Below are 19,070 nucleotides of genomic sequence, written 5' to 3'. Positions count from 1 at the left end.
CTGCAGAGAAATAAAGGGGAGGAGCTTATTTGTTCACCTGCAGGACTAAGATGGGTGGGACATTGGAAGGTTTGACCAAATCCACATTTCCTAAATTTCAACACTGCCATGATGAATCTACAGTCCGACCAAATCCGAAGAATAAGACATCCCACCTTTTGAGTTTGCTAAACTTGGTTTTTCTGTGCTGTTTGTACCTCAAACAAAGTACAAACGGTAAAACACAGGCTGTTTTTCTGAAATTCGCTTTCAGGTCTTGTTCCTGACAAAACTGTGTTTTGTCTCTTCCTTGACAGAGAAGTCAGCATTGCTACAGGCAACAGACAGTTGACTGTGTGCTGATGTGGGAGCAGCCTCAGCAGACACTGAGATCATGGTGTGAAACTGCTGGTGCCCGGAGTTCCTGTAATGTCACAGGGCCCAGTGAAATCTGGCATGCACAAATGATGGCGCTGATCCATGTTAAACTGCCAGAAAGAGTATGTGTGAGTGTGTGTGTGTGTGTGTGTGAGGTAATTCCCCATTTTAATATCTTCATTAATCTGACACGTATCTGACATTAAGTTCAAAACTCTGACTTTTTTGTGCCAATTATTTCAAAGATTGAAAAAAAATAACACTAATCAAAGTTAACACAATAATAAATAATTGTAAGACACTTTTGTGTTTTTTCATCTAATCTTTAAATTGAGTGTTTTCCACTCCGTGCCTATGAATAATTTTAGCGCTGTTGACAAACATAAGAAAAAAAGGCATGTCCGACAAAAAATAAATTAACATTTAATAAAAACAACTGCTCAGGGATAAAACATAAGCACAAGGTGTTAAATAATTCATTAACAAAAAAAAAGAGACAAATATATGTACTATGGTGAAGACAGCCAATCAGAACACCTGTTGATATTGAAAGGTGGAAGGAGATCCAATCAGAACACAGTCTTGCATAAAGAGACAGTGCATGCTGCAATTATTTTTTCTATTTTAATCCATTATATTTTTATGTTTGCATAAATTATATATATATACATATATGAAGTTTTTTTCAATATTTTGCTTTTTTTAAAATAACGTTATGCCTGTATTTTTAAATGGTAAGGCTCCCCCGATGTTTCATTAATAAAAAGAAAAGTGAAATTAAGTTAAAAGAGTTATTACAATTTTTAAATAAGTAAAGTAGTACATATCTATTCTCTATACCAGGGGTCGGGAACCTTTTTGGCCAAGAGAGCCATAAATGCCACATATTTTGAAATGTAATTTCGAAAGAGCCATACAATAATGTAGTGTCCCTTTCCCACACTGAGGCACGGAGACTTAACCTCTTTTAAAGTTCTTTATTCCGATTACTGCAGACCGCAACAAACGCCGTTCAATTAATTCAGCAACTCCTGAATCTCTCCCGCCGACACGAGAGCGCTTCTCCCAACTTTATATTCCCCTGCTCCCGCTGCAGCCCTCCCATTTCCCTTATTCGGCCCATAGCTGAACCCCATTGGTCCAAACTACCTAACAACAGGCTGAGCGACAGAACTGAGGGCCAATCAGATCTCTGCTTGATCGATGCGTTCAATGAACTCCAGAACTTTTAACGCGGCCCAACAGCCATCCAACTCAGTCCGCGACAATTTGTTTAAAACTAAATATACAAATGAATGTGTGCATTTGATTTAATTTCAACATTTTTAAAGTACAATAAGTCTGTGGATTCTTTTTTAATAACATTGTTATTCTGTTGCTAATAAATGATGAGTATTTCTCGTGGTAGTTTTGCTGATGGTCTAGTCCGGTTGATACGTGGTGAGTTTCTGCTTCACGCAGGCGTTGAGACTTTAACGTGATCTTAGGTCTGAATGTTCTGTAGATGTGACAAAGACTGCTCACATGCAGACGGGGAGCCAAACACACACTCACACGCTGCAGTGAGTGACGGGAAGCGGGTTTTACGTTTTTACAATCCCTGCGCGATTCACCTGCTGCCTGTCCCCACAACACCTCAGCCCCACCCTCTGCTTTCTCCCTCACACATCCCGTCCCCGCATCTGCGCGCTCTTTCTCAGAGACGGGAGCGCGTAGTTTTAGGCACGGCAATTCACAGGTTTCCAGCTGGTACAAACTCTGTGAAATAATAGATAATAGTAACTGATAGCGCTGGCGCAGATTTCTCTCTCTAAGCACTGCTACTACTACGCGCCTCTGACATCGCATCGCGCCCGAGAAGGACTGGTCTAATGAAAAAAAAAACTATAAAGATTTGTCTGCGAGCCACATGTGACCATCAAAAGAGCCATATATGGCTCGCGAGCCATAGGTTCCCGACCCCTGCTCTATACGTTCAAGCCCAACATATTTATTTTACATAACTTTTTTTTTTTTTTTTTCAATTTTGGAGTCAGTAATGCAATTAATCACAGGAATGTATGTAGCTAATTGCAACAAAAGCTTCAGGCGACATAATTTAGTGAAGTGTTGCTTTATTAGGGTTAATCTAAATAAAATTGTCTGACATAGCTTCTTTATTTTCACACTTTGTTTAGTGTGTTTTGACTTTTAGGGGAATAAAATGAAAAAAAATAATAAAGCAAACATCATTTGTTGTCTGAATATGGCACTGAATATGGCACTAGGACGGCGTGACACTGAAACGGTTTGACAGACTATTGGAGGAGAGGGAGATTGAACTGACAGAAGTTCAAAAGCTGTGGTATGACTCTGCAGAGTTACAGAAATCTTCTGGAAGCACCGAGAAGACATTCACGTATTTAAAAAGAAAAAGTGAAGACAAATCTAACAGAGAAACTCATCTTACCATGCAGCATTTGATCAAAATGAGGAAGTTATTGGTTTTATGCAGCACTGATGTTTGGAGACCGCCAAAGTGCATCTCTTGGGATCATTTTGCCGGAACCCAGCATGGAGATTTGTTTAGTGTGTTTATTTTTTGTTGTTTATATTTTATTGCTTCTCTCTATTTCTCTCCAAAAAGCTAAATGCAAATATTATGCTAACTAGGCAGTGCTGTCATAGAGCAACTTCTTGGTTGACTAACTGAGGAGTTGGCAACACTGTTCGTAAAATTGTATGTTCTAAAGTTTCTGCATATGGGAAGATATTCCAGACGGCTTCTTGCCAGTTTTAATACTTGCTGCATGTCAGTCCTTCACCTTACCAAACGAGCTAACCAGCCGCTACCCAGTAGATGGTAAAACTGACCATACTGGGAGAGTCTCTGAATGATCTCATGAATCCAGACATAGAGACGTGGTTACGGATGTACTTTTGTAGAGCTCTGCAAAACAAATCAACCTAGTCTGGTATGTGAGATATGCAGACAACATGCGTCTGGAGCATCCAGTTTATGAACACAAACAATTCAATTCAAATCAATTTTATTTGTATAGCCCAAATTCACAACAACAGTCGTATAGAGCAGCAAAGTTGACACATTAATCTCCGTCAAATAATAAGTTAAAACTAAATAGATAGGAAGATCGGTTGTTGCAAAGTCAACAATAAAGTGCACAGAAATGTTTTGCACCAGTGGTCACTTGATGGACTACAGCTGAACTTTTTTTTAAATGTGTTTTCAATCTGGAAGTCAACTTTGGCCGTAGTTGGAGCATGGCTCATAAAAGGTTGAAATTAAGTAGAATTAGAGTTCGTAATGAAACAATCTCCTTTGTTCGGTTAATTGGCAACATGCTGGTGACTTGGAAAAGACCATTCAAGAAAGTTTCACTGGTTCAAAAGTAGAAAATAATTTATGACATTTTACAGCTTGTAATTATAATTACTTATTGACCTGCATTAATCGTTTTGAGCCACATTACATTTTAAAACCAAGTTTATCCTTTGCAAAAGTTTCAATTTGACAGTGTTATTGTTTTAACAATAGGACACGTTCTTTAGGCAATTAATACATGAAAAAAACTTTTAAACTTAACATCTCAATCTGAATTTGAACATGTTGTTTATTGGTCGGGCTGATAAAGTAAGACTCCTCTCTGCAGTTTTGGATGTGAAGCTGCATACAGAAGTGGGTCAGGAAAGTAATTCCTTATGAGAGGAGACGGCAGAGGAGCTGCCAAACATGTCACTCTCTGTTACAGCACCGAAAACACGGGGAGGAGGGGGCAGAGGCAGGCGTGGAGAAGGGGAGGCAAACAAAGACACAGAAGGGAAAGGAAAGTGGGTGAAAACAATGGTGGAGAACAGGGGTGGAGACGGAGATTAGGAAGCAGCACAACAGGCCAGAGACGGAGTGGGAGGAGAAGGCGCACATCCGAGTGAAAGGATGGAGAATGAGACTGTAGAAGAGGGAGCAGTGCGACAGACTGATAGACCAAAGAAGTGGGAATAATTGGAGTTATAGGGGAGCATGCAGGCCAAAAAAAGCGAGCTGTGCAGCTCGGCGCTGGGATTAATCGAGACATGTGCCGGGGAGGAGAGTCGAGATATAGACAGTTGTGCTGACTGGACCGATTCATCTGTGAGAGGAAAACGGAGATGAAAGATCCTTTTCAAACCTGGCCGACGCACACACTGACATGCACGGGCACGTGCACACACAGTCATCAAGCCATCTGGAAGTGTTGTTAGCTGGCTTTCACAGGAAGAGTAAGGCAGAGAGGCAGAAAAACAGGAGGGGACACAGCGGCGAGGCTGAATCAGTGTGAAACACGAGGAGATGAGAGCATCGAGAGAGGAAGGCATTACAGGCCCACAGGAAGAAATGAATAAAAAAAGTTTCCCTTATTTAAAAGAAACGGGTTCAGCATCAACACAGTTTAAAATATTAACAACATCATCAGTAGGTACTATTATTGGTTTAGAATGCTTCTATGGCAACGGCAGTTGTAGGTTTTTGAGTATTTCTTCTGATCTTGTAAGTCAAGTTCAGTTAGAGCCATTCACCGTCACAAAAGGTCCCGAAAAGGGATTTCTTTCTAATCTGAGGACATCAAAACTTATTGTCGATGATGAAAGGGCTAAGATAGAAAGTAAAGTTCTCACTTTACCAGTCTATCTTTGTTCCAACATTCACCTACAGTACATTCAATTCAAATGAATGGGAAGGTGTGTCCAAACTTTTGGTCTGTACTGTATATGGCCATGAACTGTGGGTCATGACTGAGAGCACAAGGTCTCAGAGGATACAAGTGTCTAAAATGACTTACCTCTGCAGGGTGGCTCTGTCAATTGGAGGGACCCTGAAGTAGAGCAGCTGCTCCTCCATATATTGGGGGGGCCAGTGTAGGCTGCTCGAGGACCTGGTCCAGGTGGTTTCTCAACGTCCACCCGGGGAGGTGTTGTGAGCCTATCCCACTGGGCAGGGACCTCGAAGACGATCCATGACATGCTGAAGAGAATTCAGTTTGCGTTTAATCAATTCAATTCAGTTTTATTTTTATGGCCCAATATTACAACACACTCGTCTCAATGGGCTTCACTAATTGTAGGAAACATAAAATTAGTTATAAAATACAATAGCTGATTGCTAAACTTAACTAAACTAAACATACTAAAACTAAACTGGGCATCCATGCCCTTAGACCCTCCTTCTTGGTAAGGAAAAACCCCTCAGGGATGTCCACATGAAGGGGGATCCTCTCCCAGGATGGACAGGCGATATGCCCGAACTCTTATAGAGTAATTATCTCATCTAAGTCTACAACTACATGTTTGGATTTGAAATATTCTCTATTACTTGATAGTCTGGTGATAAACCTGTCCAAAGAGGAATGTTTGAAGCCTAACTTTGAATCTGCCTCTCTTACATGAGCTGGGAGTGTATTCCATAAGACAGGGGCTTGCTGGCTGAAGGCCAGATTTCTTTATTTCAAGTTTTAATACAATCATTAGAGTTAGCATTTAAACATTTGTTTATAGAAAACCTTTTTTGCATTTGCATGTTCCAAGAAAATAGCTCACACGCTGGCTAGTTTTTTCACTAGGAATTAAAATGTCTATGAGAAAAGTTAAAGTATACGAAACCAAAATCAAACCTTTGCACCCGTTTCCAGGCATAACTATGACTGTAGAAAAGTGTAAAATGATCATAACTTAATTTTGAGTAATATTATCTTAAAAAAATAAAAAAAGTTAATCTGTGGTTGAGAAGTGGAAAAAACAGCTTGAAAATGACAGAAAAAAGACAAAGTCAAGAACTGAGGATAAGCGGCTGGTACTTGTCTTCCTCTTTTCACACGATTAGCCCTCGCTGCTAACAGCCATTCAGCCTCCAGCAGATGGCCATTCATTTTTGATGGCCAACTTCCAGGCAGAGCGTTTGTTAACACTGGCCAGACGCCACCAGATCAAAGCTAATCATAATCAGATGGCATTTTTATTGAGAAACCTGTCATCCGCAGTGTCTCCCAAAAGCTCCACTGTCCATAAACTGCCGCTGATGCGTGAACAGATGCTTCAAGTGCTGACTGATAGAAAAGCCCTGAGTTCAACGGGAATCAATAAAGACGATGCATTGGAGAAAAGTCCTAAACTTCATAGGAATTTATTTATGTCTTCTGTAACTACTGTTGATGTCAGAGCTGTGGGAAGAATCAGATGATTGTCTTGCAGCCAAAATCCTTAAACAACCCTCATCACAAATACAAAGTAACCTTATCAACTTAAACTGGGTCTTCAAATGTCAGAATGTAGGGGCAAAAAGTTTAGAATAATGTATTTTAGGTTTAAATCCACAACCGGGTCATACTAAAATAAAAATAAAAAAGCTTGATTTGTGACTTATGAGGTTGGTGCCTTTAAATAATTATTTTTTTTATTTTTTTAGTTTATTTTTTTCAGATATTGTGTGAGTCATGGTGCCTCTGTCAGCTCTTCTCACCGTCTCTGCTTGGCTCCTGATGCAACACAGCTGCGACTACTCATCTCATCACCTGCCTGCCTTCTTAAGGAGATCCAGCGCCAGCATTCATCGCCAGTTCGTTACCCCTGATGGTGCATAGTATGGTCGTCACATTCATAGATCTTGTTATTAAGCCTTTGCCTAAGTTTCGCTCTCTACCTTGTTCCCAGGAATCCATTACCACGAGTTGTAGCCTGAGTCTTCTACATTCCCGGATCCAAGCCTCTGCATTTCCTCCTGTCACGCCACAAGCCTCTGCCGATACTCCAGTCACGCCACTAGCCACGGTCGTATCCACCAGTGACGCCACGAGCCACAGATTACCATCCAGCCTCGTTGTGGGTCCCCCTCGGATTTTCCTGCTACAGCCTACAACATCAAGAACAAAAAATTATACTTTCTTACTCACCTCAAAAGTCACATGTGTCTCCTTCCTTCCGGGTTCCAGCGTCTGGGTCTATTTTGTCATGCTAGCCATGACAGTGTGATTTTTTTATGCTTCTTAATTATCTTTTGATACATTTTTAAAAGCATTCCCAGTGTTCTTTTGATTATGATTATACAGTTTTTTAGTAAAAGTAAAAAAAAAAAAAAAAACATAGTTCTCTTAAAAATCACCTCTGAGATGTGAGCGGGACTCTTAGTGCACCCCCCCCCCCTTCCCATTTTCTCCTGCTAACCTACAGCCCCTCACAACCCCAATCTAATATTACCGGTGCAACACAAAAGGCGAGCAATATTGGGGTTATCCAGACGTACAGTTTGAAACTATCATGTTATAACAGTGTTGGGAGTAATTCAACACTAAAGTAATCCATTACTTGTAGTACAAAGCTTTTTGCTGCACATAGAGTGATACATGTCAAGTCATTGTTTACTTGCATGTTAGTAACTTCTGTATTACAGCAGATTAATTGAAATTAGCCAAAGGCTTTTGCAGAAGAAAAAATACCACAAACAAAGCCTTTTTGTTCGTGTTCAGTTACTTACTGACACAAAAACAGTATGAAGGCCACAACAAAAAATGATTAATGAAAATGAAGTTGTAAAATTATCAGAAATGTTTTACAATTTTAATAAAAAAGTCTACATTTTCTGCAAGTTAAGTTGTAACTTTATGATTTAACCCTTTAACTGTAGTGACTAGTGGTGACTAACCAGCAGTCCCTGGCTCCCCACCTCGACTGGTTCGCAGCGGGCTTTCCAGCCATTGCACCGCCATTAAGCACCAACTCGGCATATTTGGCTCTCTTGCGTTCATTCCTCCACTCTGTTTTCCCAGGGGACAGTGAGCTCAAGCAGGACCACTTGCCTTGATGACTCTGATGTTAACACCATCTCTGGGCGGAGGGAAGTGGCTGAGATGTCTTCTGGGAACTTGAGTTGTCTTCCCAAATCGACTTGGAGTTTCCAGTCTGCAGTGGTGAGAAGCCCTCCTGTGGGACTTGGCTACTGTTGTGCCTTCTCCCCAGCTCTGACGAAGGTGATAGACCGCTTGGGGATGTGTTGGTACTTGCAGTTGGTGATTGCTGTGCTGACCGTGTCTGTCAGGGCCCTCAGGACCTGGCCGTAATGACAGCGGTACCATGCTTCCACCAAGGCCTTCAGGTAGCAACTGAGGATGTCCTCCAGGGTGCCTCTCTTCTGGGACAGCTGGCATGCCACAGTGTCTGATAAACCTTAGCGCTGCAGATTGGTTGGAGTTGGGAGAACGTCATACTCAGATTGGATTTGGAACTTGATGTGCTGGGGTTCACATTTCCAGAGCTCTGACCGGGTGATTCTACGCTGTTTGGCGTGCTCCCACCTTGTCCAGACGAATTGTTGGTACATTGCCGCCATCTTGATCCGGTGCTCCACCTCTGCTCTGATCTCATCCTGCACCATTTGCCTTCTTTTCCTTCTACTAGCTTTGTCGTAGCTGGGATTGAAAAATCCATCAAGTCCTGCTTTTTCTACACAATCTGAACAACACGCTCCTTTACATATTGAAACTTCTTAACCTTTAACGTGGATATTGTGAATCAGCTGATTCTGACTTGGAGAAAAGCAGCTTTGCACATTGGCTTTGCACTGATATGCAACAGTTTATCTTCGCAAAGCCGCTTTTTTCAGTCTATTTATGTTAATTTTGTAAACATTTCACTTCCATAACGTGTTGCATATCAGTGCAAAGCTGCTTTCCTCCAACTCAGATTCCAAATCAGATTTTTTACTCTTATTAAATGTTGACTTTTTTTCATAATTTTAACTTGATTCTTATATATTTAGAAGAAAAAAAACACTCCGTCATCGTTTAGTCCTGTTTTTGTAGAGCTGTTAGTCCAGATGATAATGAAAAATAATAAAATAATAAATATTTATAAAATATTATATTATATCATAGAAATATTTAAATATATTGTAAATACATTATAAGAAGTTTTGGGAAAAATAATACTATAGTGGAAAAACGTCTACACACATTATCTGTAATGATTCTCAGTTTGACAGTAATATATTTCCAGTACTAGGAGTAAATGACTTTGGTTGTTGTTCTACAAAATATCTGCCTGTTATTGAACTTCAATAGGATTTTCTAAATCTTAGTTCTACTTTGATGCTTGCAGAGTTTGGGTTTCAGAGCTGTTGTGGATGAGGTTCTCTTGGTCTATTTGCAACTCAAATGTTACACATGATGAAGGTCAAACAGATGGCTGACTCCCCATGAACCAGCTCAAGCTGGCAAATCAGATCAGCTATTGTTTCTCTGAAGTCAGATTCCGATTGTTTCCCTGAGGCACACAGCTAATCCTGAGTCTGAGCCCGGCGCTGCTTCTTTCCCCAAGAACTGTGCAGAAGCCCGGAGTCATTACTGTGCTATGGGGAGGCTCTGTGCTCAGTGTTACTCAACAGCACCACCTAAAGGAAGATGCTTCTCAATGCTTCCATTAACTGATAGAGTCACAATGTTATTACAAGAACAAATAAGATGAACAATTTAGGTTTAGCCACTAAAATATTCAGGATTAAATAATATTGGAAAATTACACCTGCGACCTCAGTAACTACAACTTTTTATTCTCTGTTTGTGTGTCTTAATTCTATGATAGAGTGGGCCTCACTCTTTTGTGCATCTTTCTGTGTTGTTTGTTTTCAGGTGTGGTGCTGAGCAAGGGTTCCTGTGGATTGGACCAGAGCTGATGAAGGCAGCCTTTAAATGTCTTCACACACACAATACAATTTGATTTCAATTCAGAAGATTCACAACTTTAATTTAGAGCACAGATAAAGAAATATGGAGAAAAAAGTAATTATTTAAAACAGGTTAATAAGGTATTTTTTTATTACCCCACAAAAAGCAATCTTTCCTTTTTTAAACAAATATAACATTAAAATAATTAACAATTATTACATTTTAACACATGACTGTTACCAACAAAGCTGAAAAACTGTTCATTATATTGTTTTTTTTTTGTTTTTTTTTTATTTCAGACTGACTCCAAAATCTACAAGCGGACTAACTGTGCCATCTGCTGTGTGAAGAAGAAAAGCACATCCAGGAGAAGAGTGTGGAAACTTGCAGATGTTGAATCAAACTGTTATTTCAGCATCCCTTTTTTCCACTCTGAATTTGATTCAGGCATATCAATGGAAATATGACCGATTTTAGGTGTTAGTGCCAAAAATGTATATTACATGAAGGTGGTTTGCATATTCACGGTAAACAAGGCGTCCTGATAAAAAATGCCAAAAAACCTTTAAAAAATCTATTCATAAGAAATCATTTTGTACTTATTTATTAAACACATTGTAAAGAGAACATATTTTTTACAAGTTTTTGAAGGACATAGAAATGTTTCATCACTATTTATAAAAACACTTTAACAGTATTAAAACCGAAACAAAGCACTTTATATTAAAGCTTAGCATTAAAAAATCTGTTAAAAACACATTTAATAAATAAGTTAAAAAACATTAAAACATAATAAAAACCATAAGGTAAAAACATACAACCCCTAAAAACATAAAATGTGAAATAGAAGAGCAAAACCTTATGTATAGGGAAATGCTTCTGAGGGATTCAGCATAGTTCACTGTTTTCAACCTGGAAACAGGAGGATGAATTCATTTGAAAACACTGACTTCAGAGCAACAGTCCAGAAACTGGAGAAAAATAAAGACTGTCTATTTTGTAAGATCACAGGCCAAAAAAGTCAGTCTCACCTAAAGCTAACAAGTTACAACAGCTCTGAATAAACCTTTATAAACATGGAAACACAGAAGGAACCCTCTAAGCTAAACATAAAAATGCAAATGTTTGGTTAAGCCTTATTCAGAACCACTCTTACGGATGGATACAGGCTGTTTGTGGGCAAAAAACAGGTAAACTTGTACGGTGCGTGCACGTGGTTCCCACAACATATCAAGGTTGTGGGCTCTCAGTAAGCCTGTGGAGCAAAACTGTTCATGGACATTTGTTTTCCAATGGTGCTGACACAACATACAAAGGTAAGTAAGGGTTAATTAGGTGGGAGTCGTTTGGATTTTGCAGTGTTTTAATCTCTCCTGAACTGTCCACATTGTGCAAGAAGCCGTTAGTGCTGTTCAAGTGATAGCAGTTGTGTTGAGAAAGAGAAAAGTAGAGTGTAGTTTATGTGAGTTTCCCACAATTACATTACCCATGCCAACATGTGAATCTTACTAATGCTTTGAGTACCGTACGACACCATCACCTGTATAACTCGTCATCTGATGGTGCCACACCGTCACAAAGAGCAAACCTTGCACCAGGCTATTTCTTTTGACAACTCTCTTCCGATAAACGAAAAACTTCCAGCTGGGTACAAACCACAAATATTAGTTTCGTCCGTGAGTTGAGAAGAACGCTATCCATACATCACTACCTAATCCAACCCTGATTGGTCAAATCTCCACTCTGTTTAACTTTCAACAGATGTGCATTTTGTATGTAAAGCCTGAAAATGATCCTAAAAATGCACATAGTGATGTTTAAACATGAACGTTTTGAATGCAGAAGCCCAAAACGCCCATATGTTTAGACTTTTCATTACAAGTAATCGTTTAAACCCGGGTTGCTGAGCGTGGATGTAAGATGTAGCCCCTCCTTTCTACAACCTTTTACACGCTGGGACAACCCAAAAACTCACAGAACTCGTACAAAATAACTCTGCATGTATTGTTATTTTAGACTAGATTGTGAATTTGAAATAAAAAAAAAATAAACTCAGTTTTATTAATTGTTTTATTATTTATTCAAGCATTAAGGTAAAGTCAAAGTATTGAACAAAAGTGAATGACCTGATGGGTTTTATCATACAGTCAAACATTTTCTGGTTTATTGTCAAATCAACTTTGACACAGCTGGAAGCTATAGACACTGAAGCAACTGTGTAACCATAAACCCAGAGCTGAAGCATTCATGTTAATGTTTGACCAGCTTTATCTAAGGAGTCAACAAGTTAAAGTCACAGACCAGCTGATACTAACATTAATACTCACATTATTTATTTTAAAACAATGTATTTTATATCTGAACAAAAAAATAAAATGTGAAGATTCAGAGCAAACTATGGACTTTGAGTTTTTTTTGTCAGATTGAAAAAAGGCAGTTATCTGATGTTCGTGCAACAATTTACTGCTTTTACTCTTGACCTTTCCCATACTCCACATAATCTCTGGTGCTGCTTTATATGTCAGCAGCAGCCCATTCAGATCATTGCATCTACAGCATCTAGAAGACGCTGTATGTTTCAAAAAACATGCAGATCTTAGATTTTTTCCAATCTTATTCTTCGGTTTCCCTGGTGGGAATTCTGGCCGTCTTGGTCCTTTATTTCATTTCTCAATTCATCTTTAATTCGGAGCAGCATGGACAGGAGCCACCCGGACCTAGACCACTTCCTATTATTGGCAATTTGATGCAGATTGACCTGAAAAGACCTTATAAAACTTTGGAGGAGGTAATCTTTTAATCGTTTTCAAACAGAGATGAAATTTGAACTAAAGGCTTGATGAACATTTGTTTGTAAAGTACCAACAATTCATGCACAAACGTTTTGCTCTATAATTTTGGGATCTAATTTATGCTGTAGAATTTGAACCAGAGGTACCCCCATATAGCTAAAAAAAACAAAAACAAAAAAAAACTGGTGTTCCTTTAAGTTATGGCATTTACAATTTTAAGCTTTATTTTTTGTTTCTTTTACAATTCTCTTTTGCGTTATGTTTAGGGTTAGGGTTACTTTTAGGGTTACGGAAAATTGTACAGTTTCCCCTCACGGTCAGTGATGTCAGGGACCATCTTGTCTGAATCCCAGCTGAGTTCTTTCTGAATAGAGTTTGCATGTTTACCCAGGCACTCCGGCTTCCTCCCACAGTCCAGAAAAACAAGCTTCACAGGTTAATTGGTGCCGCTAAATTGCCCATAAGTGCGCATGTGAGTGTGTGACACAACACACTGGCAATCTGTGTGCTCCGCCTTAGCCTAACAGTAGACTGGGTTGGCTCCAACACCCAAGTGACCCCGACAGGGATTCGCTCTTTAACATTGCTGATGTCGCAAGCAACGCCTAAATAACACATGTTCTTTGGCATACCTTAACTCTTCAACCTTTCTCGCGAACAATGTGAATCAGCTAATTTTCACCTGGAGAAAAGTGGATTTCTGAATCTGCATTGGAATTATGTGCAACGCATTGCAAATGAAAATGGTTGCATAACAGCGCACAGACGGTTTTCTTTCTGCGGCGGAATCAGCTGATTTACATTGATTGCATTGAGACTTTACTGCTGTAAAGTGTTGCATATCAGTGCAAAGCCGTTTTGCTTTGGAATCTGCTTATGTACGTTGATTGCTTAGACGGTTGTAGAGTTATGGTATTTCCAAGCAAAGGTTCAGGGTTAAAAGTTTAGTGGGTTCTGAATATGGATAGATGTACATTGTATTTACTACTTTTCTTTTTGTCATGTATGTTTGCTTCTAGCTTTGGTTCCAGTTTTTTTTCTGGTCTTCTTGTCTGATTGGTCTTTCTTTCTTTTTTTATGTACCACTTGTCTCTGTGTGTTTTTAGTTCTCCAAGACATATGGACCTGTGTTCACCGTGTTCTTTGGAGGCGAAAAAGTTGTTGTCCTGGCAGGCTACAAGACAGTAAAAAATGCACTTGTTAACCATGACGAAGAGTTTGGAGAAAGAGCGATACCTCCAATAATCCAAGAACTAAACAAAGGACTTGGTAATAATAATAAAAACAAATAATTCTCAGCAAATTTTTATTCTTACATTTTTAGAATTGTTAGGCCCTCTGTGATTCATTTATGCTTCGTGTTAGGGGTTTTATGGTCAAACGGGGACATCTGGAGAGACATCCGGCGTTTTGCTTTGACCAACCTGCGAGACTTTGGCATGGGCAAAAAAGCATGTGAAGATAAAATTACAGAGGAGTGTCAGTATCTTTTAGAAGTTTTTAAGAAATTCAAAGGTACCATTCTTTTTTCACTTAACCCATTAAGTATTTTTGAAAACTGGACTGAGTGTGGCTTCAGCAAAATGGTGTAAATTTCTATGCGATATAGATGCAGCCAGATGATGCCAGTAAGCACTGATTGGTCCGAAATCTGTCAAACATTTTGGACGTTCAATGTGGGGGCCATCGGACATCACATACTTTGATTAAGGCATCTCATTGGCCAGTTTATAAGTTGAATAACTTGCAAAAAAGAAAACAAACATGAAATGAAATTAAGATTTGCCAGAACGTGTAAAAAAGATAGTAGAGGAAGAATGGTTATTCTGACAAATAGAATAACTGAGTAATAGCTGTTTATTTCTCTATAGAGGTCTATGGGATTTGACTTTTTGATTCTAGTGGGTACTTCCTGTCTGGAACATGAGGGGCGGAGGGGTCACTCAGTCCAGTTCTTATATAGAGTGAATAATTAAACTGGAATTGAGTAGCTGTAATCTATATGTTAATTAAACATACCATTATTTTTTATGCACACAGGAAATGCTTTTGACACAACTAAGCCACTGAACTATGCAGTTTCCAACATTATTTGCTCAATGGTGTACGGCAGCAGGTTTGAATATGATGATCCAAAGTTCACATCGATGGTGGATCGTACAAACCGAAACATTCAACTCAGTGGCTCTCCCACTCTCCAGGTAATGTACATTATAGTACAAAACAGCTGTTTAACCAACACAAAGAGTATTCCAACTGAGCTTTCATTGATTCCTGTGACATTTCAAAGGCTTACAACATGGTGCCGTGGCTCTTCAAGTGGGTTGCAAGCCGGAGGGAAGTCCATGAGTGTGCGGCCGCCAACAGGAAACAGAACCAGAGCATTTTCAGTCATTTGAAAGAAACCCTGAACCCTCAGATGTGCAGAGGCTTTGTGGATGCGTTTTTAGTCAAAGGGCAAACCCTTGAGGTGAGGGTTTTAGCCAGTAACTTTCCTATGCTTCACTGCTACAGTAATAAAGACGGCTACATATTTATGTACAGAAATCTGGGGTCACCAACAGCGCCTTCAATGATGAAAACCTTTTGATGACAGTCATCCATTTGTTTGCTGCTGGTACTGAAACAACGTCAACAACACTGAGGTGGGGTCTTCTGCTAATGGCTAAGTACCCAAAAATACAAGGTGAGCTGATAAAATCTGCCATGGTAATTACACAACAACTCATCATTGAAGGGGTGTGTAATGACAACTATTTTGCAGACCAGGTGCAGGACGAGTTGAGAAGGGTCATTGGGGATCGTATGGTTCAGGTTTCTGATAGGAAGAACCTGCCTTTTACTGACGCCGTCATTCACGAGATCCAGAGATTGGCCAGCATCGTCCCCACAGCTCTACCTCATAAAACCTCCAAGGACGTCACTTTTCAAGGCTACTTCATTAAGAAGGTTGGACCTAAAGAACAAAAAAATGTGAAGAAGCAAATTTACGAGATGAAATAAACCTTGTTCTGAGATGACTTTCAAACTTGGACAATCCAGTAAATTCCATTTCTGGGTAGTTAATGCCAAAACAGTGTCAAGGATTCAGTAGCATTGATTTGTTCTTGCTCAAGGGTTTGACAGTCACCTCTGAGCAAGAAGGCCCTGGTTCAAATCCTGGCTGGGACTTTTCTGTGTGGACTTATCATGTCCTCGTGCATGCATGGGTTTTCTCTGGGCACTCCAAATTCTTCCCATAGTCCAAAAATATGATTCATATATTAATTAGTGATTCTAGATTGTCTCTTGTTTTGAATGTGATTGCGTGACCATGCAATGGTCTGTGGGTTGCCCAAATCCAGGTTTCGAGGTACTGTGTCCCACATGTTTTCCTACCAACCTGCCATTGAAACTCCTTATTGGCTAAACATACCTGGTCCTGATAATCAGCAGCAGATAAGGCAGGATTTCTAGAAAACCAGCTGCCCTTAAGGCCTTCATTTGGGCACCCCTGGTACCCCTTCTTTGCCCAGGAGTAGCAAGGTCAGGCCCCAGAAACCCAGTGACCCAAAAAGGAATAAGCAGATTTGGAAGATGGATGGATGGACTTTTGCTGACAAACAAACTATAAAGGGGGCAGTTTTCCCCAAAAACACCATTACTCCTCCAGATTAGCTGACAGATATACCTGGAGAGAAAGGGTTCATTTGATCAGAGACTAATGCCCTAAACCCTGAATAAACCACAATACCTGATGGATCCATTTCTGTTAAATTTTTTTTCTAAATCCAAGTGTTTTGTTGGAAAAAAGTAATTCACAGTATACAGTGGTGTGGTGGTTAGCTCTCTCACCTCATGGCAAGAAGGCTCTGGTTTAATTACCAGCTGAGACATTTCTGGGCAGAGTTTGCACATAGAGTTTTCTCCCACTCTCCAAAAACAGGCTTCATAGGTTAACTGGTGTCTTTAAATTGCCCCTAGGTGTAAATGTGAGTGTGTGGCCCTGCAACAGACTGGCAGCATATTCAGGTTGTACCCCGCGGTTGTACGATACTTGCTGGGTTGGCTCCAGCGCCCCCATGACTACAGAAGGGATTAACCGGGTTCTGAAAATGAATGGACGGATACAATAAATTAAATTGCAACAGTCTTTTACATTAAACTGGGTTGGTTTAATCGTTGTCTGTATTGTTTTTTCTTTAGGGAACAACTGTGTTCCCACTCCTAACGTCTGTCCTGCATGATGCCAATGAATGGGAAAAGCCACACACCTTTTATCCCGCTCACTTCCTGGACAAAGATGGAAAATTTGTGAAGCGGGAGGCCTTCATTCCATTTTCTGCAGGTTTGCTAGAGCTCAGTTATCTCTGAGGTCCACTTTGTCAGGAGAAAATGCAAATTAGTCTTTTTAATTTTTTTTTTCTTCCAGGTCGCAGGATTTGTCTTGGAGAAAGTCTGGCCAGGATGGAGCTCTTCATGTTCTTCACCACCCTCCTGCAAAATTTCTGTTTCACTCCGCCACCTGGAGTTTCAAAAGAGGAATTGTCTCTGACTCCATGTGGAGGCATAACTGTTGGCCCTGTGCCTCATAAACTGTGTGCTGTTCCCTGCTCAGAATAGGATGCATGGCAATTGCAAAATCCCTTTTTATGGTCTAAATAAAAAAATGTCACTGTAAAAAAAGCTTTTACATATACAGTTGTCCCTTGCTACGACTTCATCTTTCGTCATCTGCAAACATTTTTTAAATTAACGATAAGTACTTTGTGGATTTTGTCTATTACATGTTACTTTTAGAACACAACTCCTGCAATAAATGAGGGACAACTGTAAAATCTTACAAAAAAAGAATTTTAAGCCCAAATCATCACACTATTACCAACATGTTTGACTGTTGGTTTGCAGTAATTGTACACAAATTTATTTTTTCGGACCTGTAGCTATTTTCATCTTTTCCATGAATTACTTTGGACCCTACTGTACTAAGTCTCCTTATTCATGAATGACGGCTCTCATTGTGTTTCTCTGGAGTCCAGAAGCCACTGAAATTGACTAATGAACTTTTTTGGATGGCAGTACTGTTGATTTTAAGAACTTCCATTGAGGTCTATATGTTCAGACAGCTTCTAAAGAAGTGTCTCCTTTTTTCATTTGACCGGCAGTTATCAGGCCTGAATGTAAAAAACAAAAAAAACAAAATGAAAACTGTGTTTAGCATCTCTAACAGTCTAATTAATGGCTGGTCATTAGATTTGTCACTGCTGGATTTTACATATGGTCACTGTGCAAACATATACTATGTAAATCTTCATTCTATATGTTCTATGTTTAATGTTAAAATGGTTCAACGGTCAGAACAATTTATGTATAGCAAATATTTTAACACAATATTATCAATAGTGACATTTGAAGAATCGTGAGTGTGAAATTTCAATGTCTGTTTATTACATTTATCATAAAAGAGACTAAAGTAAATTGTTTTGCAAACACACGCTGTTTTTATCATTCCCAGTGGTCTTTTAATCATAATTATGTGCTTTTTAGGCAAAATCTAAAAAACCTGTATTGGTTTCTAGGACTTCATTTTTGTTGACACTCCCACTAGCTTACAGCCCCTAAAAATCCAAACCTAACGTTACCTGTGAAAACAAAAAGTGCAAGCAATATTACAGTTTTGAGGCAGATGCCAGCTCAGACGAGGAAAATGAAAACGTACATGGATTTAGCTTCCCACAAGTTGATGCTCAGTATGGAGTGTAGCAGGGAGCTTGTTGTCCGCCCATTGTAGTTTCTATGTCACAACTCCAAGCTATTTCAAATGTTCTTTTTTCATTTCCTCCTTATTCAGAATGATTTTAATACAGAAATTCTCCGAAATACAATTTTAAGCTTAACTGTCTTTAAATATGTCCACCATCAAGAACATGTTGAGAACACAAAAACATGTATAACATATTACAAACGCTACTTATTCTAATTAACCACCTTTCAAATTAATATTTAGCCATCAAATACTTTGTAAAAGATCAATATATTTTGCTGTCAGCAACCCAAACTCAGGCTATTTTGCACAATTAACCCTTGTGCTATCCTAGGCACTTTAACATTGGGAGTTGGGTCATCTAGACCCAATAGACAGTGTGCTGAACCTTTTTTCTTCAATGATTTTTGATCTTCACTGGTGTCCATGGATTACATGAAATCTTTCCACCTTTGTCATGGTAGGGAGAACACGTCAATGTAAGGGTGGGGT

The 19,070-nt window shown here is 39.4% G+C and overlaps 1 protein-coding gene across 1 annotated transcript; it reads left to right on the top strand.

The window, feature by feature from the left end:
- The first annotated feature begins 12,340 nt into the window (after window positions 1–12,340).
- LOC101157991 (cytochrome P450 2K1) lies at window positions 12,341–18,308 on the top strand. The gene is made up of 9 exons (XM_004083641.5): window positions 12,341–12,831; window positions 13,942–14,104; window positions 14,201–14,350; window positions 14,876–15,036; window positions 15,126–15,305; window positions 15,380–15,521; window positions 15,600–15,784; window positions 17,021–17,162; window positions 17,247–18,308. Exons 1-9 carry the CDS (start codon window positions 12,631–12,633, stop codon window positions 17,435–17,437), a joined length of 1,515 nt encoding a protein of 504 aa, XP_004083689.1. The 5' UTR covers window positions 12,341–12,630; the 3' UTR covers window positions 17,438–18,308.
- The last annotated feature ends 762 nt before the right edge of the window (window positions 18,309–19,070 follow it).

Source organism: Oryzias latipes, chromosome 24, assembly GCF_053564925.1.
Source record: "Oryzias latipes strain Hd-rR chromosome 24, Olatipes_Hd-rR_3.1".
Classification (NCBI taxonomy): domain Eukaryota; kingdom Metazoa; phylum Chordata; class Actinopteri; order Beloniformes; family Adrianichthyidae; genus Oryzias; species Oryzias latipes.
The sequence above is the reverse complement of the archived record's forward strand: the minus strand, read 5'-3'. Positions and strand labels throughout refer to the sequence as shown.